This window comes from Hemicordylus capensis, chromosome 2 (genome assembly GCF_027244095.1).
Source record: "Hemicordylus capensis ecotype Gifberg chromosome 2, rHemCap1.1.pri, whole genome shotgun sequence".
NCBI lineage: Eukaryota > Metazoa > Chordata > Lepidosauria > Squamata > Cordylidae > Hemicordylus > Hemicordylus capensis.
Genome location: NC_069658.1, coordinates 221,464,837 through 221,488,218, shown reverse-complemented (window position 1 = coordinate 221,488,218; position 23,382 = coordinate 221,464,837). Strand labels below are relative to the sequence as shown.

The following is a 23,382-nucleotide window of genomic DNA, read 5'->3' as shown; positions in this document are numbered from 1 at the left end:
TCACCGAGCACCCTCCCCAGAGGCAAATGAAAAGACAACAAGGTTGTTTTCTACTTACCTTCCTACTAGATAAGGAAAAAAGGGGGGAGAGATCTGGGGAAAGGGAGATGAGATTTTAAGAGGACAAAATGTGGGGAGAGGAAGGGGTGCTATTTTGTGCTCTGCTGCAGGCAGCAAAACACTTCTGGGCTGCCACTGTAGCTCAGACACAGCTTGTCACCTCTTCAGGTTTTTGTGGGAAGCAGGGCAAAGTGTGGATAGAATTGCAGGTGTGTGACTTGCATGTAAGGCAACAAGAGAGCCAGCGTGGTGTAGTGGTTAGAGTGCTGGAACAGGACTGGGGAGACCCGAGTTCAAATCCCCATTCAGCCATGAGACTTGCTGGGTGACTCTGGGCCAGTCACTCCTCTCTCAGCCTAACCTACTTCACAGGGTTGTTGTGAGGAGAAACTCAAGTATGTAGTACACCGCTCTTTGCTCCTTGGAGGAAGAGCGGGATATAAAATGTAAAAATAATAAACAAGAATGACACACTCATCAAAAATGCTAATGGTAAATTTTAGCAATATCAACATTGTGATGCCTTAATCTGAGTCCTGTTTCTTCCCCAAATAGCCCGACAATCCTGCCCCCTGATGCTGAATTGTCTTATTTGTATTATTACAAATAAGAACTTGTATTATTTGTTATTTATTATAATTAAAGTTGTGTTTGCCTTTTAGAATGTTCTTGTTCTTTGCTAGTGCCTGGCTACCCATATTACCTGTCAGACAGATGCTTGCTGCCTCTTTCCACTATAGCAGGAGGAGGCTAAAGCTTCTTTTCCCTCTCTCTCTTTATATGTAGCCACCCCCCCCCAAAAAAAAGGCGGGGAGGGGGCCATCTTCAATTCTTGAACTCGGGCCCCTTTAGGGCTTGCTACGCCCCTGATCTGAAGACCCTCCTTGGACCATTATTCAACACCCATGTGGAGGAATCCGCCTTTTGCCTTCATTAAAAGGGATAAAAGCGTGCCCCTTTTGCCCCCTTCCCTTTATAATTTATAACAAGTGAGAGGAGAGCTGGTCTTGTGGTAGCAAACATGACTTGTCCCTGTAGCTAAGCAGGGTCTGCCCTGGTTGCATATGAATGTGAGACTTGATGTGTGAGTACTGCAAGATATTCCCATTGGGGAGACCTGATGTGTGAGTACTGCAAGATATTCCCCTGGGGGGTGGGGGGTGAAGCCGCTCTGGGAAGAGCAGAAGGTTTCAATTTCCCTCCCTGGCTTCTCCAAGATAGGACAAGATTTTTATTTATTTATTTATTTTATAGGACAAGATTTTTTTATTGAACCAACAAACTACCAAAGCATAGGGCTGAGAGAGATTCCTGCCTGCAATCTTGGAGAAGCCGCTGTCAGTCTGTGAAGACAATACTGAGCTAGATCGACCAATGATCTGACTCAGTATATGGCAGTTTCCTATGTTCCTATAATTCTGGAACAGATGGGCATACCGTTATGAAATCGGGCACCTGTGAAGTTCACATTGGTGGCGTTTAACCCAGGATTCAATAGTGGCTAAAATCATGTTGTTTAGTGTATTTTTCATGGGTTTTTAGCAGGGGGGAGCTTGAGAAAAATACAAACGTTTAAACACTCAATGCTTTTAGCTTGTGTTTCTTTAAATCTAAAGAGAGAGGTCTGATGGGAGTGGTTTCGGAGGGAGAGTACTCTTGAGTGGCAGAAGGCAGTGACCAACCAAGGAGGATTTCATCAAACGGCCTCATGCTTCTCCTCCAATCACTGCACTGTGGGGGAGGGACACAGATCCCTTTATTATCTTTGTGCAAGGGCTGTTTGGGCTCGGGTAGCAGGCAGCGCTCGGGAACTTTTGCGTGTTCTGCATTCTTTGCTCCAATGTGGAGCCTTCGAAATGGATCTGCAGCTGTAATCAGTGCCACTGATGCAGCAGTCGCCAGAAGCCGAGCGATCCTGCCACACGGAACAGCAGCATTGGGCTCAGCTTGCTGGTGGCAGAGTTCTGCTTTCAGCTGCGCTGATGGAGGCCTGTTTCTGCGGAAGTACCCCCAATGCCGAGCTCTGCACTGCTCTGCCCTCCTCTGCGGTTCCCGGAACCTCCTAAGGAAGCTAGTCTTTAAACACAAGTGAGTGGGCTGCCTTAACGCGTGTGGAGACAGGCTTGGCTCCATGTATATGGGTGGAAAGGGGTCAGATTAGGTTTGTAAAACGCTTTACTTTTTTCTGGAATGTCATGAAAGATGCAAACCCAGGTCATGTGAATCAAACGTCTTTACAAACAGGATGGAGGCGTGCATGCTTAAAGCCCGCCTGCCCGACTAAGCACAGCAACTGAGTGCTAGGCTGCGCAGAATACAAGAAGCCACTACTTAGATGCATTTAATGAGGAGCTTCCAGCTCACGAATGCTTATATTATCATAAAAGTGTTAGTCTTGAAGGTACCCTAGGACGCTGTTGCTTTTGCTATCTAGAAGGCTTATAAACCAGTTTCTACGAACAGTTCGCTTTTTCGGCCGATCAGTCTGCGAGCAACTGTGTTTGTGTTGGTTTTATATTGTGAGTCGCTTTGAATAACCTGTAACCGTCTGACACAGGAAACTATTACTGGCTCATCATCACCACTTGGTTGGATCTAAATCCTCTATTTTACCTAAAGCTTCTTTCTATCTTGCTATTTTTTTTAACAAAGACAAAATAAGTAATTTTGGAATCAAGTATCTGTCTCGAATTCTTGGGAATTTATTTTGCTGAAGGAGATGGGAATGCCAGATCTCATCAGAGCACATGTCATTGTAGGTTGCAGGAAATGAATGTAAGATGTGGAAGCGAAGGAAAGCTGCCATGGGTTGCCTGTGGCAAGAAGGGTGGGACAGAGATGTTTTGAAATAAAGTAAAAATGGAGTAAATGTTTTAAAATAAAGTGAAAAATGGAGGTCGGCCAGTTTCATTTCATGATACTTAATTGTTTGAATGTTCTGACACTTAGCATTTATATAGTGCTTTAGCCAATTGGCTTCTTATTTATTATCTTAGTAAGCCATTCAGCAGTCAGACCAGTATCACAATCCACATATTGTAGATAAGGGTGGAAAGAATAGTGGCTTACCTAAGGTAACTAGAGTTATAGCTGAGGTAAGATTTGAACCAGGGAGGGACACACTTTGCCATTGCACTACACCAGCCTAGGCAGATAGGAGACTGTGACCTGATTGACACTGATGGTCACGAAGAAACAGCGTACAGGGAAATGCGCACAAGTTCATGTGCATTTATTTATTTATCTATCATATTTTATACTGCCTGATATGTACATCTGTAGGCAGTGTCATGAATGTAGAACAGTATTTCAAGTAGCTGAGATGTATTATCCATCTAATATAGGGATTAATGCCAAAATAATAAAGCATGCAAAATGGCTGTGGCTTCAATGAGACATTAGTACTATGCTATTCATGTGTTTTTATTTATTTAGGATAGTAACCTCATCTTTCTCCTTCAGAAGATGGCTTTTAAGGCTAAAAGAATACATGTATGTGATGTTTGGTATATTATTGCTGCTGTTAAATGCACGAGATTGATATATATATATATATTTATTTTTTTCAAAAGGAAGAAGTTTTGGTATGAAAGCCCTACCTTGGGTTCTCACTTGGTAAGAACAGAGATACTTTTAAATGGAAAAGGCAGCCTCTGGTTCTGTGAGCAAGCTCTTGCTGATCTTTGAAGTATGCATGAAGTTCATCACAGATTGCACCAAAGAATGTAGCCCTATTTAATCACACACACACACACACACACACACACACACTTCAGTAAATTCATAGAATAGTAGCACTTGTGCTATCTTGATAATCTTTTTCATTTGGCATATGTACTAAATTTGATAGTTGAGTTACGGAAAAAGTAAAACATTCACACCATTCACATTCACACCAGATACCTTTTACTTTTTGTTCTTTACATTTTCCTTCGCAATTGACATGGGGGGGCGGGGGGAGCAAATGCTAAGCACTGTTAGACAGAAGATTCCAGAAGTTACATAGAAGATTGATTGACTCAAATGAATATTTGACATGCCAATGTGTTTCCAGCTGTAAAGCCCTTTTTCGGAGGTGAGGGGGAGGTATGGAATGCTTATTAAAATTATTACAAAAGAGCAACAGACACATTTTCAAATAAACCTTTTTGCACATGTGTATGTTCATATTCAAATCTTATAATCTATCTATATATTTAATTCTCCAAGATATACCTGTGGTTAATCCCATGTGTGGCAGCTCTCGCGAGAGTTCGGAGAGCTGCCAGATAGCCACGGGACGGGTTAGAGGGAAGAAACTAGCAGCTACAGTGGTGACGGTTGGGCAGCTGCGACCGGGTGGCAGGCGAGCAGCCGAGTGGCTGCAGCAGGCGGGTGGCCAAGCGGCTGTGACCGGTAGCTGGCTGGCCAGTGGGCAGCCAGAAAATGGTGGTGGAGGCAGGCAGGGTGGCACAAAAGAAGAAGATGGGGGTGGTGGGTGGGTAAGAAGAAGGCGGCTGCGGACGGAAGGGCAGGGGGCGAAGATGGTGGTGGCAGGCAGGCAAAAAAGCAGGGGCGAGTGGGGTGGGGGAGAAAGCGGCGGCGGCAACCTAGGGGTGCAGATGTTCTGCACCAGATCAGCTAATTTAATTTAATTTAATACATTTATACTCTGCCTAGCAGCCTTGCCTCCTAAACCCGTCCTATAATCTCCTGCTGTGTTGAGGGAATCCATGAAGGCCTTTACATATGGCTTAACTTTGAGGTGGGAAGCTAACATTCTTACTAGGCCTGTGTTGTGTGTCAGAATCTCTGACTCCGACAGAAATGCACCACCCCAGTGCTCTGCCTAGTTCCATGAAGTACTTGCTATTTCTGGCACTGGAGGTGCAGGGGGTGCTTTTCACTAGAATCAGAGGCTCCAGATAGGACTCTGGGAAGGCACATAGGGCCACCAGGAGGCTCCTAATGGAAGGCAAGGAAGGTGTGTGGGGACACCTGGGAAAGGTAGTTCTTCCCTGTGCTTTCCCCATGGGACGCCACACATTTTCCCAGCTTGATTGGACATCTGTGTTATCATAGCCCTATATAATCAGCACTTCTTCCAACATATTTTATTTATGTATTGTTTGATTTATATACTACCTTTCATAAAACTAATCCCAAGGCGGTTTACAAAAATTAATATAATTCCATAAAGTCACATGAAAATATTAAAATAAATTAAAACCATTAAAACACTAAAAAAGTGATAAACAAAACAGAGCAGTCGGAAGGAGAGAAGCATCCCCTAAGGGGTAAAAGTCTGAACAAATAAAAGTGTTTGGCACACATTACTCTAAATATAAAATTCACTGGGAAATTGAGGTATTTCTTAATTTTTTCAGAAGTTTAGGGAGGGAGCATTTGCTACTTAAAAGCTAGGAACACTATGCCGGAGGACTGAGGTGGAAAAGATTGTGTCATTTTTAGCAGGCTTTTTGCAGAATGCAGAAGCAGTGTATTTCTTCTCTCATAACCTCTGCAGTTCATGGAAAACTCGGAAGCTAGTAACAAGATTTGTAGAATCTGTCCTTAAAGTTATTCTCGCCACTTATATCTGTGCTTCATCTGCTTAATTATTATGTGTCAGGTTGTTAAAGGAGTAGGGCCAGTGTGTGTGTGGGGTGGTGCTGTTGAGAACCGGACTGGGTACTGAATTATATGGCCATGCCTGCTGTAAAACATGGGTTCCTAAGCAATCTGTTTGTTTTTAAAGGTGTGCAAGCCATCAAACTTGGGCAGTGCATTAAATCTTGCTCCACCAAAGGTGAACAAAGAAGACAGCATCCGTAAAAGGACTCTAAATAGCCTGTTCTTTAAAGCTGTGAGAGATGTGCTAAGTACTTGTGAAGCTGGCCAGGAAGTTTATGACCTCAATGTGGAACTCTCTAAGGCAAGTACAACCGGTATCCATCCAGCAAGGACATCTTAGATAAACTATGAGACAGAAAATTATTAAAACTCTCACATCCCAATTTTGCAAGCAAATCTCACAGATTTTCTAAAGCTCTGTTTGCCTGTGAGAACCGCAATATTTATTATTTATGTATTTATTTGGTACATTTCTGTACTGCAATGCAAAAGATGAGGATACACGGATCAAAGAACCAAAAACAAGTACTGAATAGTAAAGTAACCGTGTATGAATCTATTTACACACATAGTATACATGAAAAGAGAATAATGTACATACATACAATGAAGCAACAATGGAAGAAATAAACAAAAAAAATCCAGAAAAGAAGAATGGAAAGTGAATCTGTCCACTGTCCTGATAATGAAAGGTAAAAGGTACTTCCAAAAGGATATGCTGGTTAAATATTCAAGCTGTGGCTCCAAATGTAGCTCATACTTCTTCCAAAACTTGGATCCTGACCAGCTCCTTGTATAGATATACTCCTTAGATGAATTTGTCTTGTCTGGAAAATATATACCCTGGATATATCTTGTCCAAAGGGTGGTAGCCCAACAGGTATCCTAGGTAATGTAGCCCTGTTTCCTCCTGCTAAGGCAGGACTTCATTAGGAGAAAGCTGAATGTATAACAACACATACATCAATACAAAGTACTTTTAACAAGTTATATTAACTTAAGGGGTAGAACAAATCATATAGTACTTACTCACATTTATTTTCTTCCAATAGTGACACTGCACTACCCAGTGGTTTCTGAATTCAGAAGTCCTACTGGATACCAATTAGTACTAGATTTATGGTGCTGACAATACCTTTATATATCTTACAGCGTCTGCCAGGTGTTTTTACTCCCCTTTAATCAAAACGGGGATTGTGCTTCATTATCTAATTTTGTCTAACCACCAATTATTTTTGATGCGTGTGTAAAAGGTAATGAGTATATTAGCTTCTCAAAGAAAGCTACGAAACATTAGATCCCATTTAGGTACTCTATTAAACAATTTATAATGTGGAACCAAAGTATAATTCAATTAAAAGTATAACAAAGCTATATCAATGTGGTAAAATACATTCTGTTAACAAAGAGAGACCTAAATTTCTTGTTATTTAAAGGAGAACACCACCAATGAAGTATATAGTTAAATCAAACCCCAATAGTTAGCAATCCACATATAAATCTCCAAAAGGAGGGGGCCCAAAATAAGATGGTATCTTTATAACTATAAATAACTGGAAAAATCATTCATATGATTAAGGCCCAGAGGTTCTAAGGTCCAAAGCTGATGTACAAAAAATGCCTCCTTCTGTAGGACGACAGTTTTAATATTGACATAGGAAAATTCTTTTGGTTTATATTTATAAATAACAAAAAATTGAAAATCATTAAATGAATGTCCTGCCTGCATAAAGTGATCCACCATAGGGCACTCCAAGTTATGGTTCCTGATGCGAGAGCGATGTTCTAAAATCCGAGATCGAACTGTTCTAGTTGACATACCTACATATCTCAAGGAACATGGACATTGTATTATATATACAATGTTCTTAGTGGAACAATTGGCAAAAAAGTCCAATCTGTATTTTTTACCATGGTCATCCTTATATTCAGTAGTTTGCAATGCCATAGGGCATGCTACATAATGACCACATTTTAAAAAGCCTTTAGGTTCCACTTCTTCCTTCCGAGTTGGATGATCTGCTCTAACCAAAAAGTCTTTAAAACTGAAACTTTTACTAAAGGCTATTAGTGGGAAGTTAGTACAGCCTGGTAAGTCTGATACCAATCTCCAATGTCGCCTGATGATATTTTTAATTGTATAGCTCAAAGAGGAATATTGCATCGACCATGTGATTCGTGATTGTTTCCTATCATTATGTGAAACTGCCCTCAATAAAGATGATCTATCGTAGGTCTGTGTCCTACGTCTGGCTTTATGTATAACATGAATGGGGTAGCCCCTTTCCCTTAATTGAGAACTCAGTTTCTCAGCTGCTACTTCAAAATCTCTGGAATGTGAAGAATTTCTTTTGAGCCGCAAAAATTGGCTATATGGTAAAGAATTTTTTCATTGAAAAGGATGAAAAGAAGAATAATGTAAAAAAAATTTCTATCTGTAGGTTTAGTGTATAATGTAAAGAAAACTCTATTTGACTCACTAATATTCACCCTAGTGTCAAGAAAAGGGATGGTACTATGATGTACTTGACTAGTGAATTTAATAGTAGGGTGTATGGTATTTAGCCATTCATCAAATCTCTGAAATTTATCCACATTTCTAAAAATCAAGAAAATATCATCCATATATCTTTTAAAGAAAAAGATTTCTTCAAAAAACGGATTGGAGAGTGGATTTAATATGATGTTATCCTCCAAATTTGACATAAACAAATTAGCTAAATTAGGGGCAATTTTGTTTCCCATAGCTATACCCTTTATTTGTAAATAAAATTGGGATTTAAAATGAAAATAACTATGTTCAAAAATAATATCAACAAATTCCATTAGAAAATAGGAAGGGGGATCCCGATCTAATCTATTGTCCAAAACTTCTTGAATGACCAAACGTGCCTCCTCTAAAGGTATATTGGTATATAATGAATTCACATCCAAGGTGACTAATATAGAATTCTTAGGAACCAGCATACCTTCTGCCTTAGTAATGAAATCCCGAGTGTCTTTAATATATGTTTGTGTTTGAAGAACCGAAGGTTTCAAAAAATATTCAATGTACGACGATATAGGTTCAAAAACAGAGTTAGAACCAGAAACTATAGGTCAGCCAGGTGGATGAAGTAAGTTCTTGTGAATCTTGGGGAGGGTGTAAAAAATCGGAACTCTAGGATATTTATTGACCAAAAAGTCAGCCAATTTTTCAGAAATCACACCCATCATAAGGGCTTCCTGGACCACAATTTTAATGAGTTTTTGAACTTTCAAAGTAGGATCATAATCAATAGGGACATATGTATTCCGATCCGCTAATTGGGTATTAATTTCTAGATCATACTTTTCCCGATCCTGAATAACCAAAGCCCCACCTTTATCTGCAGGTTTGATAACTATATTATCATCATTAGACAAGGCCTTGATGGCCTCCCATTCTTCCCTTGTTAAATTGCCATGTTTAAATTTTTTTTGTTTATATTGCTTTTCCAATTTGTGTAGATCTTTTTTAACTTCATTCATAAAAACCGTAACAGCGGGATGTTCAATATAAGGAACAAAATGGGATTTAGGTCTAAATCTATCTGGATCAGATTCCTGGGTGTCTCCAAACATAATCCGTAATTTGATAAGTCTCTCAAGTTTAAATAAGTCCACTTCTAATTTGAATTCATCATGAAAGGACAACAGAACAAAAGATAGTCCTAAGTTAAGGACCTTATTTTCCATTGAAGAAAGCTTCTAATTCAAATTACTACTACTTCAAATTACGGTACTTAGTCTTTTGTGCTTTAGTGCAAAAGGAATCAAGTGAGAAAATGTGTTTAAAATGGTTCCAGAAATTCATGATCATGTATTTCTGTTGTATATTGGCCTTGTTCAGATGTAACACTAAACCATGGATTAATGCTGTGTGAATGAACCTGAAGGAGCCATGATGCCCTGTTTTACTCTCCTCCTTGCACCGGAGAGGAGAGTCAAGCAATTTTGTTTTGACTTTTTAAAACAAAACTCTGATTCTGTATTAAGTATGAATCTGAGGAACTGTTGTTTAGGATATCCAAACCAGGATCAAACCGTGGTTAATTATCTGTACTTAGTTAACAAGTTACAATTCCTCCTCCAGTTCATATGAAACATGGAACTGCAATTTGTTTTAAAATGGAAGTGAATGCTTTTGCTCTCCTCTCATGCATGAGAGAGCAGGGGGAGCACATGAGCCCATACCAACCTTAGGTTCATTAATAGAACACATCTATGCCAAGTTAATATGAAACTCAAGAGAGCAGAGACTGCATAGTATGTGTGTCCTGCCACATTGACCAAAAAGCACAGTCCTGCTTTTTGAAACTTCTTTGTGGGTGGGAGAAGGATCTCTACAAATGGCTCCTGATTTCCCTTGCATCTATCCTTGGGAAAGCCCATCTATTTCTAGTTGAGTTTGTGTGTGGAAATTTGGAACATGAAGCGCAAGTCCTATGTACTTTATTCATTTATTTTTACACTTGTATCCCGCTTTTCCTCTGACGAGCCCAGAGTGGTGTACATGGTTTATATTAATCCTCACAACAACTCTCTGAGATAAGCTAGCTGAGAGAGAAGTGACTGACCCAGAGTCACCCAGTGAGTTTCATGGATGAATGGGGATTTGAACTTGGGTCTCACTGGTCCTAGTCCAACACTCTAACCACTATATTGTGCTGGCTCTCATCTCTACTTGCTTAGAAGTAAATCCCATTTTGCCTTAAAAGTATTTTTGCTTATAACATTTGACTTCAGTTCTGCACCCTCTGAGCTGCTGAATCTGTGTTTATATAAGTTGTGCTTTCAGGTATAGATCCTGACATTCAAAGTAATGATATGCCTACCTTTGGACCACAAATTTTGCTTCTAGTTGACCAGAATGTATTTGCTCTTGTCTGGCAGAGCTGGTGGTAGGGTGAACCTCTTAATTGATTGTGTTGTGTTCAGTTCTTAATTTGATGCTTGCTGCTTGTAGCTATTTATGTATGTATGTATTTCATTTTTATACAGTCCCATCCAAATGCTCTGGGCGGTGCACAAGAAGTAAAAAACAAAAACACCACAACTTAAAACAAACTGCTCAAAAGAATAACACATCAAATGTAAAACAACTCAAAGCCATTCAAAAGTAGTTTAAAAGACTTAAGAGCAATTTAGAATACCTTGGAAGGCCAAGCCAAAGAAGTTAGTTTTTTAGGGCTCTCTTGAAGGCCAACAACAAGCCCAAGCTACAGATATCTTCCGGGAGTGCATTCCACAGGCCAGGAGCAGCTACAGAGAAGGGTTTTAGTCTATAGAGGGTTTTAATCTTGTTTTGGTTTGCTCTAAGTATAGTTTGATTTTTTCCCTGTTTAAAATCTCAAAATTAGGAACATTGGATTGGTTGCTCTTGGATTGAAGGGAAATAGTGTTTAATATCAGATATTTGTAACTATTCCACAATTTAATTTTTTTTAAAGTTGCTTTCTTGTTTCTTAATGCCCTTAGCCAAAACATTTGGTTTACCTAGCTTGCACTGAAATCAAAGGCACTTAAAAGCACAGCTAAGAGTTTAGTTTCCATTGGTATTGGTGGAACCAAGGCAGGCTTAAAATTCCCTGAATTGCATCTATTGTATGAGAGCTCCCTTGAATTACAGTGGGACTCACTCTTACTCAGATGTGCTTGAGATCATATCCTAAATGTGTGCCACTTTTTCTCTTTCCATCTCTGCATTGAATACTTGAAATCTGTGGTAAAATGAATCGTTGGCACTTACCTGAATGGTCATTCTCCTCAGACGTATGGATTGTATCCGAGGAACATGGGTTGTCACCACCTACTGCTCCGAGACAGGGCCAATCAGAAAAGATCTTGATAGCAGGAGGGAGGGACAACCCCCTCGCCTCTTCAGTCATTAACAAAGCGCTTCGAAGCTCCAAAAAAGGCAAACTAGAATAAACACTGTAGAAAACTAAAGTAAGGCAAGGTGCCCAAAGAAGCAACTGACAAGGATGCCTGGCCCAAGCCTAACACTGAAACACCCCCTCAATTAAACCGCAGAACAGAGGAGGAAAACACCACCCCACAGTAATATAGGGTACAGTAGAAGAAGGACAATCAGAGGGGAACAGGATCAGACACACAATTGGGTGGGTCGGATACAATCCATACGTCTGAGGAGAATGACCATTCAGGTAAGTGCCAACGATTCATTCTCCCTCAGACGAGGATTGTATCTGAGGAACATGGGACATACCCAAGCTATAACCCAAATCGGGAGGGCACACACCAGAAGGTCTGATCCTAAGTAGGGACCACCCTCTGCAATACACGTCGGCCAAAGGATGCATCTGCAGAGGCCCAATCGTGTATCTTATAGTGATTAACGAAGGTAGAAAGGGACGCCCAAGTGGCAGCTCTACAAATATCAGCTAAGGGGTCCAAGGTAGACAAGGCCGCAGAGGCTGCTGCGCTCCGGGTGGAGTGAGCGGTAATACCCTCAGGCACAGTCTCTCCTGCCGCGGCGTAGGCCAGCTGGATAGTTTGGCAGATCCAGCGTGCCAGGGAGGAGACAGAGACCTTCCTACCCATAAAACTGGCACGAAAGGACACAAAAAAGGATTCGGAGACCCTGAAAGATTTAGTCCGCCTCAAGTAAATACGGATCGCATGACGGACGTCCAATTTGTGCCATTCCCTCTCCTTTGGGGAGGAAGGATTAGGACAAAAGGAGGGGAGCATCTGCTCCTGCGCCCTGTGAAAGATGGAGTTCACCTTGGGAAGGTAAGTGGGGTCAGTGCGAAGAATCACATAGTCAGGAAAAACCAGGCACAGCTCCTTCCTGACAGACAAGGCACCCAAATCGGAGACCCGACGGGCTGACGTGATGGCTATCAAGAACAAAACTTTCAAGGTTAGAATCCGTAGAGGAACAGCGCGCAAAGGTTCGAATGGTGCCTTTGAGAGGGCCCGAGAACTAAATTGAGATCCCACGTGGGAAAACGATGGATGGGAGGGGGCTTTAAGGCAGCTGCTCCCTTCAGGAAACGCTGTACATGGGGATGTGCAGCCACGGAAGGGACTCCTGGAACCCCTAGCACAGACGAAATAGCGAACACCTGGCGACGCAGAGTGTTGGGACGGAGGCCCTTATCTAGACCCATCTGCAAGAAGCCTAAGACCTGCGTTGCCGAAGGCGCCAGAGGGTCCCCCCCAGAGGCGAGACACCACTGAGTATAGGCTTGCCAGGTGGACTGGTATATACGAGCCGTGGACGGCCGCCTCGAGGCCAAGATAGTATCCTGGACCGCAACGGGGTATCCACAACGCGCTAGAGAGTCCCGCTCAATCTCCAAGCGTGAAGATTGAGCCACGCTGGGTTTGGATGAAGGACAGAACCCTGGTGGAGAAGATGCGCTCGAGTTCCCAGAGGTAGAGGGGGTTCTATCGAGAGGGCGACCAGGTCCGAAAACCACGGCCGCCGTGGCCAATGCGGAGCCACAAGGATGACTTCTGCTTTCTGGTATCTGATCCTCCGCACCGTCCGGGATAACACCGCAAAGGGTGGGAAAGCATAGAGCAGACCCTGCGGCCAGGGGGACATCAGAGCATCCACCGCCTCTGCCCCCGGAGATGGAAACCTGGAGAAAAATCTGGGCACCTTGGAGTTGACTGGAAGTGCAAAGAGGTCGACTAGGGGAACCCCGAACCGGAGGACAATCTCCCTGAACACTCGATCGTCCAGGATCCATTCCCCCTGATCCAGCTGAGACCGGCTTAGCCAGTCTGCCACCGAGTTGTCCACCCCACTGATATGATCGGCCTCCAATGAGGCCAGGTTCTTTTCTGCCCAGTGCAACAGAGTCTCGGCTTCGCACATTAAGGGCCAAGACCTTGTTTCCCCCTGACGATTGAGATGTGCCTTGGCGGTGGCATTGTCGGTGCGCACGAGCACGTGCCGACCCCGAATCTCGGGAAGGAATCGAGCCAGGACTAGCCGAATCGCCCGGAGCTCCAACCAATTGATGGATTGGCAACGCTCTACGTCTGACCACGGACCCTGAGCCACCTGAGGGCCGCAGTGACCTCCCCATCCTGAGAGACTTGCGTCGGTCGTCACCATGACCCGGTCGACCGGCAGGAAACTCACCCCCCTGCGGAGAGCCCGGGACATCCACCACCTGAGGGACAGATGAACGCGAGAAGTCAGGGACACCTTGAGTCTCGACCTGCTCGTGATGAGTTCCTGAAGGGGTAGGAGGAGCCACTGTAGAGGACGAGAATAAAAACGCGCCCAGGGCACAATCCCGATCGTGGAAGCCATCAGGCCCTGTAAGTGGGAGAGATACAGAATTTGTGCCTGAGTTTGACCCCGCAGCTTGCAGCAAGTGGCAAGCAACTTTTGTCTCCTTTCGTCGGTGAGATGGACCGTCCCCCGAGACGTCTATTATCGTCCCCAAATGTTGAATCACATTGCTGGGGACCAGGGAACTCTTTTTGCGGTTCACTAGAAACCCATGACTGGCTAAGACCGCTAGGGTCTCCCTGATGTCCAGAAGCCCTTTGTCCCAAGATGGCGACCTTATTAAAAGATCGTCCAGAAAAGGGTAAAGATGTATCCCCCTGGTCCTCAAGTGCGCCACGAGTGCCACCATAATCTTGGTGAACACTCGCGGCGCAGTCGAGAGACCGAAGGGGAGCGCCCGGTACTGGTAATGGACCCCTGCATACGCAAACCGCAGAAACCTCCTGTCCAGAGGGTGAATGGGAACATGGAGGTAGGCCTCCTTGAGGTCTATGGAGGCCAAGTAGTCCCCTTCCTGGAGGGCCATGAGGATGGACCTCAGGGTTTCCATCCGAAAATGCCTCCCCTTGAGGAAGCAATTGACAAACTTTAAGTCCAAAATGGCCCTCCATTCTGTGGTCTTTTTTGGAACCAAAAATAGTATAGAATAAACTCCATGTCCCGCCTCCTCTGGGGGGACCAGCTCGATTGCCCTGATGTCGAGCAGGTGGCGAATTGCCTTGAGCATCAGGGCCTGCTTGCGTATGTTGCGGGATAGCGGAGAGGAGAGGAACCGGTCCGGGGGCCGGGATAGGAACTCCAGGCTGTATCCCTGGGAAACTATGCGCTGAACCCAGGCATCTGTGGACGTCCGGGTCCACTGGTGGGCAAAGAATGCCAGCCGGCCGCCCACCTGCTGCTCCAGCACGGAGTCATTGTGGAGAGGGGCATTTGAACCCAGACTTCGCATACTGGCCTGAATGCTGGAACTTCCCTTGAGGCTGGTCTCTGGAGAAGCCCTGGGGTCTGGACCAAGAAGGCTTGTCCTGCTTGTTCTGTCGGGCACGAAAATTAGACCGGTACCCCTTCTGCCCAAAGCTGCTTGAGGAGTGGGAGGAAAAGGAAGAAGAAGCATTAGAGAAGGATCTGCGCTCCTGCCGCTGAACGGAGGAGGACATAGCCTTTTTCTTGTCTTTAGTCTCAACTAGCACTGGCTCCAATACTTCCCCCAAAAGCTTACCCTCTTTAACGGAAGAATTGGCCAAATTGCTCCTCGACTTCTGATCAACTTTCCAGTTTTTGAGCCATAAGTGTCTCCTGACTGTGATGTCAGAAGCCATAGCCCGGGCAGACAGCTGGACGGCATCCAGGGAGCTGTCAGCCATAAAGGCAGAAGCCTTGCCTAACTTATTGAGACCCTGGCGAAGGGCCACGAGCTCCGGCGGAACCATGGGAAGAAGGTCCCTAACCCATAAAACAGACGCTCAAGCAAAAATGGAATTGGCCACCGAAGCCCTGACAGCGAGGGCTGAGGCTTCATGTGATCTGCGTAATGCAGCATCACACTTCTTGTCCTCCACATTACGAAGAACCTCATCCCCGTCCTTTGGAAGGACTGCCCCAGTTACAAGAGCAGCGACCTCCTTGTCCACCGGAGGGACCTGTAACATATCCATAACTGGTTTGGGAATAGTGTAAAGTCGCCTAACCCCGGGTGGAGGACCCTTGCTTTCTAAGGGCCGGTCCCATTCACTTCGAATGATGTCTAGAAATATCTGGGGACAAGGGACAGCCACTTCCGGGGCCTTCAGCGAAGGTAACACAGCCGGATCCCCTTCTGGCACCTCCTGTGGTGGAGAAACAAACCCCTCCAAGCGGAGGGACTTCCGGGCCTTATGAAGGAGAACTGGGAAATCAGTTTGACTAAACAAACGATAGGGGGCCTGGGAAGGCGGCAAAAACTCTCCTTCATCTCCAGACAGCTCCCCCTCCTCCTTGCCTGAATCAGAGTCCTCAGAAGGCTGTTCCCCTTCTTCCTCTGGAAATAAGACGGGTGCTGCTGAAGTAGCCCCTTGCCCAGAAGGGCGAGAAGGAGCACAGGGCGACAGGGTAGGCGGTCCCAAAGGTGCCCGCAAAGACCCAGGAGCGCACGGCTGAGGCGGCAAAATGAGAGAATTTCCCGTCTGTTCCCCCGAAATGGCAGCCGAATCGACTGTTCCCGCCGCCTGGGGATTCAAAATGGATGCCGGAGTGGCGGAGATGGGAATTTGGCGGGCGAGATCAGGGACAAGTTTGCCAAACTCCTCCGCGACAACCCGCCGGAGGAGGGCAGCGAAACTTGGAGGAATCTCCTCCTCAGGCGCACCAGGAGACCTCCGTTCTAGAGAGGGAGGAGAGGGACAGGCGCGCTTGGCGGCAGGCTCTCCCGAGCGTGAAGTCCCTACCTGGGAGCCTTGCTGTTCCGGCTGATCCTCCGCCTGAGTCCCCGAGCCGCTCTCCAATAGCGGCGGGAGGGACTGGGTCCCCCCGCCAGACACCCCATGCCCTCGACCAACACCCGCAGGCGATTGAGGTGCGACGCGCTTGGCCGCGCGCGCTGCCGCCTTCTTCTCCTTAGAGAGCTTTTTGGGCTTCTTCGGCTGGGGGGGCTGAGTCACGGGCGCGGGTGAGGTAGCCGCAGCCCACTCAGCATGGCACACCGCCGGGGCGATGGAGTCCTCAGAGAGGGAGGGAGAGGCCTCCCTCTCACAGCGCGAGCCAGAAACCTCCATGGTTAAAAACTCACCGCCGCGAATGCAGGAGAGATCGCGAGCGGAGCGCTAGGACAGGTCTTTTCCCTCTTTATGCCCCAAACTGCTAGCTAACAGAAGGCAGTAGAAAATACGAAGAGGTGAAAACTGGAGCGAAGCAAAAGGAGAGCACCTGCTTGGAGCAAGACAGGGCTAAGACTGAAGAGGCGAGGGGGATGTCCCTCCCTCCTGCTATCAAGATCTTTTCTGATTGGCCCTGTCTCGGAGCAGTAGGTGGCGACAACCCATGTTCCTCGGATACAATCCTCGTCTGAGGGAGAATCGCTTTGCTCAGATCATAGAGATACTCTTCACTTATCCCTGTTTATAATGAAATTATTCCCACTTCCAAACTTTGATTTTATCACCATGTACACTTATACCTGGTATTTTGAACTCCTTAGGCATCCCTCACCTCGGATTTTTCAGTGTGTCGAATATATTGGAAGTCTACTGTTAATAAAGAACAAGATTATTATATTGATAGCGTTCTACGGAAGAGAGCTCCACGTATAAGGTACTACCATATTGTAACCCGTTGAACTTTATTGCCTAGGGGTCACAGTGTCCACTTTAAAAGGGATAGGATAAGAAATGTTGGATAAGAAATGTTGAGAAGCGAGATATGGGGTTGGATTGAATTAAATTTTAGATTATTATAATGCATGGAGCCCTCTGTTTTATGTAATGGATGAACTCGGGTGTTATGGTTCTGTTTTATGTTTTAACTGTTTATTATTTTATTTGACCAAGTTCGCTTTTATGTAAAGCTCGCTTTTAGGTAAAGCTTTTGTACTTTGTGTTTTGCTGGTCGAATGACCGTAACAATAAAGATTTGATTTGACTTTAAAAGGGTTGTAGCTAAGACTGTATCTGCCTTCGGCTATAATGTCCTAGTGCAGAGCAGTGCTTCCTTTCCCACATTCACACTCTTGTATAACAGTCACAAATAGGTGTGCATGCAAATACATCATGTATTGACAAAGAGATGTACATCGTCTTTCATGTATGTCCACCTGCTCATTTCCCTTTTTTCTCCATTGGTACCGACTTAGCTGGGGCCTGCAAGGACCAGCTCAAATAAACAGAAAGGAGTGCCCTGTTTCCTGTGCTGCTTTCTTTACTTCATATTTTATGCATCATGGATATTGTCCAACAAACAACTTAGGTATAGGTCATTCAGACAATATGTTTGGACTTCCATGTTCATCATGCAGTGAGGAGCACATGACCCTCTTCCCAGCACACCATTCCAGTTCACATAATGTGTGGAGGAGAGACAACCTGAACTGCCCCATGCACCTGATTTAAATACTGCATTCAAGCACTATTTAAATAGTGTGAGGCATGGTTCAGATGGCTGACCACCACCCGCATGTGATTACGGGCAGTGGGATTTGCTTACTCTCCCTCTTCGTTGCATGGTAGGTGCCAGTTAGATATATAATCAGAACTGACCTGTAGCAGGGTTTCTTAACCTTGGGCCCCCAGATGTTTTTGGACTACAACTCCCAGAATCCCCAGACATGGCCTTTGTGGCTGGGGATTCTGGGAGTTGTAGTCTAACAAAATTTGGGGGCCCAAGGTTAAGAAACCCTGACCTATAGTAATGATTTACTCCATTTTATAAAGTGAAGCTTTTTTCTGCCCCTCGTTTTTAATCAAATATTGCAGCTGATTTTAAATGTTAGATTGTTTTTCTTTTTCTTTTTGAAGACACATCCTGATTTCCAGTCAGGTCCTAAAAACTATTCCTATAATAGTGTTTGTTAGAGACAAAGAAGATGCTGCTCTAAGAGAGGTAAGGAGGAAAGTATATAAATATTATCTGTTAAAATGGTGAGCAAATGTTGGGAAACGGTTCACTAAGCAAAAACATTACTAAGAGTAATGGAGCACTATGGAGACCAGCCAGTTCTTGCTGCAAGCAAAAAACCCCCTAGGGAAAGCCACATTGGGATGCAATCATTGCTGTGTGCTAAAGGGAAAAGTACTGCTGAAGTCTGTTAGGTAGGACTTGGGAGGAATATACAGAGTGGAATCCACTGACACGTGGGGTGGTCTGCTCACATACAGGGGTGTTTCGGCTCCTTCCCTTCCCAACAGCAGCCCCCCACACAATCTGAAATTCCTCTCTGGGGTCTTGGGGAGTAGTATCCCATGGTGGGTTGCTTCCAGGAAGAAATATCAGCCCTTTCCTCACATATATTCACAGTAGTACTTTTCTGCTCTCACGTGGGATGGAAATGTTGATTCTGGCCAAAATCTTCTCTTTTTAAAGAACAAAAATATAAGTTTATACTTATTAGAATGAAGATTGAACCACATTTGACTCCTAAGTCACCATGTGGGTGGCCCTCAAAGCAGAAGAAGAAATCACCATTGCCCACTGCAAAATATAGATGAATTGCATAGGTTTCTCCAAAAAAAGGGAGGGTGTAAAGGAATTGGTAGATTTAAAAAAGTAGAAAAGTCAAGGCCACTTTGATGTGCCCTATTACTGTTCCTCTGTTCTAGGTCCCAAAGAAAGAATGTTAATTAAATCTTGCTTTCATCTCTTTGTGGGAGAGTGCAAGGAAGGATGCTTGCTATCCAAGAGTGTGGTATTGTGAGGACCCCCCAAAATAATATGCTACCACAGAACGTATTTTCAACCCCATTGATTTATACAGTTGGTGCTTTGATAAATATTTCACATTTGAAGGAAGTACACACACAAAGCAGCTGTGAAGTATAATTTGTTTTGTTTTTATGTGTTCAAAATGGCCTTATTTCTGGAGATCTAAATTTTTATTTACTTTCTGCAGATTGAGGCGTTATTTGAAACTCTTGATTTTGGGCCTCAAAATGAAGAAAATGAATTGGTTCAAAATCATTTCGAGTAAGTGCTAGAGGTTACAATACAGAACTAAGTGGGGTGCAGATCATTTTTCTGGGCAACATGTGGCCATTGATCAATTTGGTACTGTGAAAACCCAGTGTTTTGGTTGTGTGTGTTGCTCTTTAGTGTTTTTGGCCTCATGAAGCTTTTAGGGAGTTCCAAACGGAGTTACATACATTTTAAGTTCAGTTAATTTTAGTGGGAGAAATTGTAAGCATGTGCTTAATTCTCCATTCATCTATTAGGCTCAAGAGCGATTAACTTTGGCTGGCATTGTGCCCTTTAAGATTTGAAAATGTGATGTTGAAATATTGTGGGCTAATTACTACATGTTGCTACACAAATGTGTGTAACACAGCCCATTTTTGTTTAAAGACAAAGAATCACTGCTGGGGGTGAGGTTTAACTCCCCCATCCACTTCAAATTCCCCTCTCCCTAGCTGCTTTTGCCCCAACACATTTGGAACATTGAGGGGGAGAAAGAAGCTTAGGAGGAGCAATTTGAAGCAGAGAAATGCTCATTGGGGGAGGAGTTGACCCCCACACCCTGACACAGACTTCTCCACACCCAACTTATACAAGTCAAACCTGGGTTGTGTTTTTTTATAAAAGAAGGGGGAAAGTATCAACTCTGGTGTCTGATACTCATTTGCATGTAACATTAGTTAGCCCATTAGCAGCCAGGATAATCAAGAAAAAAGCCAAGAGCACAGTATTTATTCCATAGTATTTGATGCTTTGATTGCTGCCTTTTGAACTCCTTAGTGAAACTTCCACTGAGTTTATGCATTGTACTGTAAAGCATGATAAACTGGGACAGAATGATTATAGCCACAATCCTAAGCCAGTTTAAAGTTCCACTGAGACGGGTTGGACTGGATTCTAAAAGTATTTATTTAGCCATAGGAAGGAGCTATGCAACAGGCTTGGAAATTTTTTTGCAAGAGGTGATGGAAACTGAAGGCCTGTGAGGGCAGTGCTAGGCTTTTCTTCTGTTAGTATGCTGTATGGAGTTACTAAAAAGCCTAATTTAAAATGGTGGTGATAATAGTGTGTGTCTCAGCTTTTCCAGTATGCTTTTTGGTTGCTTTTAAGAACATAAGAACAGCCATGCTGGGTCAGGCCTAAGTCCCATCTAGTCCAGCATCCTGTTTCACACAATGGCCCACCAGACACTGCTAGAAGCCTACAGGCAGGAGTTGAGGACATGCCCTCTCTCTTGCTGTTACTCCACAGACATATGACAAACATATTGTTTGTCAGGCCTCCAATATGTTGTTGGTGCCACAGTTCTTTACTTTCTTTGTCTCTTTCTTGCAGTGAACCAGGATCCACTACAGATACCACACATTTGGATACTAAGGATTCTTCCATCTACTCTAATATGTTTGGGATTGATCATGAAGCGTTAAATAAGCAAATCATTGAATACAAAAAAATGAAAAAGGACAAGGAAATAGAAGGAGTTGGGTTGTCAGAGCGGCAGCAGGAACAGCTGGCTGAGATACGAAAGCACAAGAAAATGAGATGGCAGAAAACAAAGAAACCGTCTGATGATGACATCACACCTCAGAAATACTTAATGGACAAATACAGTGAAGATTACTGGGACAATACAGCTGCGTCCTCACAAGAAAATGAAGTGGAATTTGAATTACAGGAAATGGAAAATGAACTGGAAGTAGATGATAGGAACCACAAAACTTAAGCAAACGAATAAGCTCAAGTAAACTGCGATTTGGTAGATGTGGAATGTTCCACAGACTCATTGGGCTTTCCCCCTCCTTCCTCATTTTTGTGTGACATCTGAATCGGGTAAACTATAATTCTGTATACCAAGAAAGAGAGGAGGGGACCCACACATCAGGAGGAAGGTTGGGGGTGAGGGGACCCATGACATATCCCTGATCTTCCAGAAAGAACATGGTTTGGGATATTTGGAAATATTAACTGAATAGATTTTGTAAGTTTTTAACTTACAGAAAGAATTTTAACATGAAGAAGAATTAAATGGTGCTAAACTGAAGCATCTGTTGCTCTTACGCTATATTAAAACGTCTTTGTCCGTCCCCCCGATGTTAGTAATGCTATAATTGTGTTTGTTACATATAGCAGGGGGAAGGATTATTCATTCATTCATTCATTCAATCTTTATACCGCCCTTCCAAAATGACTCAATTGTTTTACAATTAAAACAAAACCATTAAAACCATTTTTTTTAAAAAATAACTAAGATCAGCAGCAGACAACCAGAAGGCAAATCAACACTACAGACACCATTTTGAACTATCTTTAAAAACTTGTTTAAAATAAATTTTAAAAGGCTTTTGTTTGCAACAAAACTTTGCCAATGAAGAAGCCGAGTAAACCTCCTGTGGCAGGAGTTCCATGTGCTGGGTGCCACCACCAAAAAAGCTCTTACCTATGTCACTGGCAGCCTCGCTTGATTCTGTGCCCTGGTATATAGGGGCAGGACAGCTTATGGTTATGTGGAGAGCCCCCAGTACTGGCACAACATGAGATTCGTAAAGCGATCCTGTTTGTCTCTGCAGTGGGTGACTGTGTAGTGCAGTGCAGCTCAGCAGCATCACCCAAAGAGATTGGGGGGGAAATGCATTGGCGGCCATGAGCACCGAATGTTAAGGACTGTGGCACCCATTAAGTGTGCTGCAGCAGTGAAAAGGACACAAATCTGTGTTGGGAAAGGGATTCAAAATACCACAGAACCAATATATTAAAAACGTTACATGTCCACAGAACAAATAGAGAGCTAGCATAGTTGCTAGTATGACATATTGCTAGTATGTCAAAGTGGCTAAAATGTCTTGACTTGAGGCTGGGGAGGCCTGGACTGAACTCCTTGGGAGCCATGAAACTCCCAAGTGACTCTGGACAAGTTTTACTGTCAGCTTTTTCTAACGTACACAATTGTTGCAAGTGGGGTAGGGGAATGGAATACCCTCAAACGCTTTTGTAGGAAGTGTAGGACAAGTGTTCAGTTAGCAGGGGTCCAGTTTCAAGATATGTCAATAGATGCAATTTTCTGTCCATACTTGGGGTGGAATATTGCCAGTTTCTTATTTGTTGTACAACCTCAGTGCTCTTTGAAAAAACAACAACCAAAAACTGTTATTGTACATTTCTAATTCAGTGCATTACAGCTTTATCAAACTTCTGTAATATTTTCTCCTAAATTCTTCCACAATGTTTAATGTGGTTTTAAGTGTTTCCTAATTCTCGGAGCATTGTTCCTGAAACAGAGTGGTCTGAAAAGAAACAGGCTTTTTATTGAGTAGGGCAAATTGTATATAGGATCCCTCACAGGATGTTGGATGAACCACAAAATCCCCCCCCCCCCGCAGTGTGTGTATAGTACCTCATTTAAATCCCTTCCCTACAACATGCTGAAGTTGGTATGAGCAACAGAGGGGGAAACTCATGCACACAAAACTTTGCTTGTAAGCTTTCCCTTCCTCCAAGGCAGGGCCGGTTTCTACAACTAAGGCTGGGCTGCCAAAAGGAAGCACCGCCAGCATCTCCATCATGCTTCTGAAGCTGCTACTCTCCTGGTGTTTGTTTAGTACTCCTGAGCTGCACCCCACTCCGTGCAACTCACAACCTGACTGAGGCTGGAAAATGGCTCTTCTTTTTCCTTCCTGTTCTCGATCTCCCCGTCCACCTCTCGTGAAGCGCACTCCCCAAACTTTGCAGACTTCATGAAAACAAAACAATAATCCACGTGCGCACAACAGCTTTCCCGC

At 43.9% G+C, this 23,382-nt stretch overlaps 2 protein-coding genes across 3 annotated transcripts; one reads left to right on the top strand and one right to left on the bottom strand.

The window, feature by feature from the left end:
* Positions 1-1,801: 1,801 nt before the first annotated feature.
* On the top strand, positions 1,802-22,796 carry RBFA (ribosome binding factor A). Its single transcript, XM_053293610.1, is given in 8 exon segments — positions 1,802-2,148; positions 3,633-3,675; positions 5,798-5,974; positions 17,145-17,257; positions 18,457-18,541; positions 19,548-19,621; positions 20,942-21,311; positions 21,313-22,796. Coding segments are annotated over 8 exon segments (1,149 nt in total). The 5' UTR covers positions 1,802-1,900; the 3' UTR covers positions 21,352-22,796.
* LOC128344105 (uncharacterized) lies at positions 6,215-15,086 on the bottom strand. 2 transcript variants are annotated; one of them, XM_053293607.1, is made up of 2 exons: positions 10,530-15,086; positions 6,215-6,613 (listed from the first exon to the last, which is right to left on the bottom strand). In XM_053293607.1, exon 1 carries the CDS (start codon positions 15,084-15,086, stop codon positions 12,582-12,584), a length of 2,505 nt encoding a protein of 834 aa, XP_053149582.1. In that variant the 3' UTR covers positions 6,215-6,613; positions 10,530-12,581. The 2 variants fall into 2 exon arrangements, with proteins under 2 accessions (XP_053149582.1, XP_053149583.1); XM_053293608.1 differs by having other exon boundaries at positions 6,215-10,710; positions 11,444-15,086.
* Positions 22,797-23,382: the final 586 nt, after the last annotated feature.

Coding starts and splice junctions, on each gene's coding strand:
- LOC128344105 (XM_053293607.1), bottom strand. CDS start 15,086: ATGCTTCTTCTTCCTTTTCCTCCCACTCCTCAAGCAGCTTTGGGCAGA.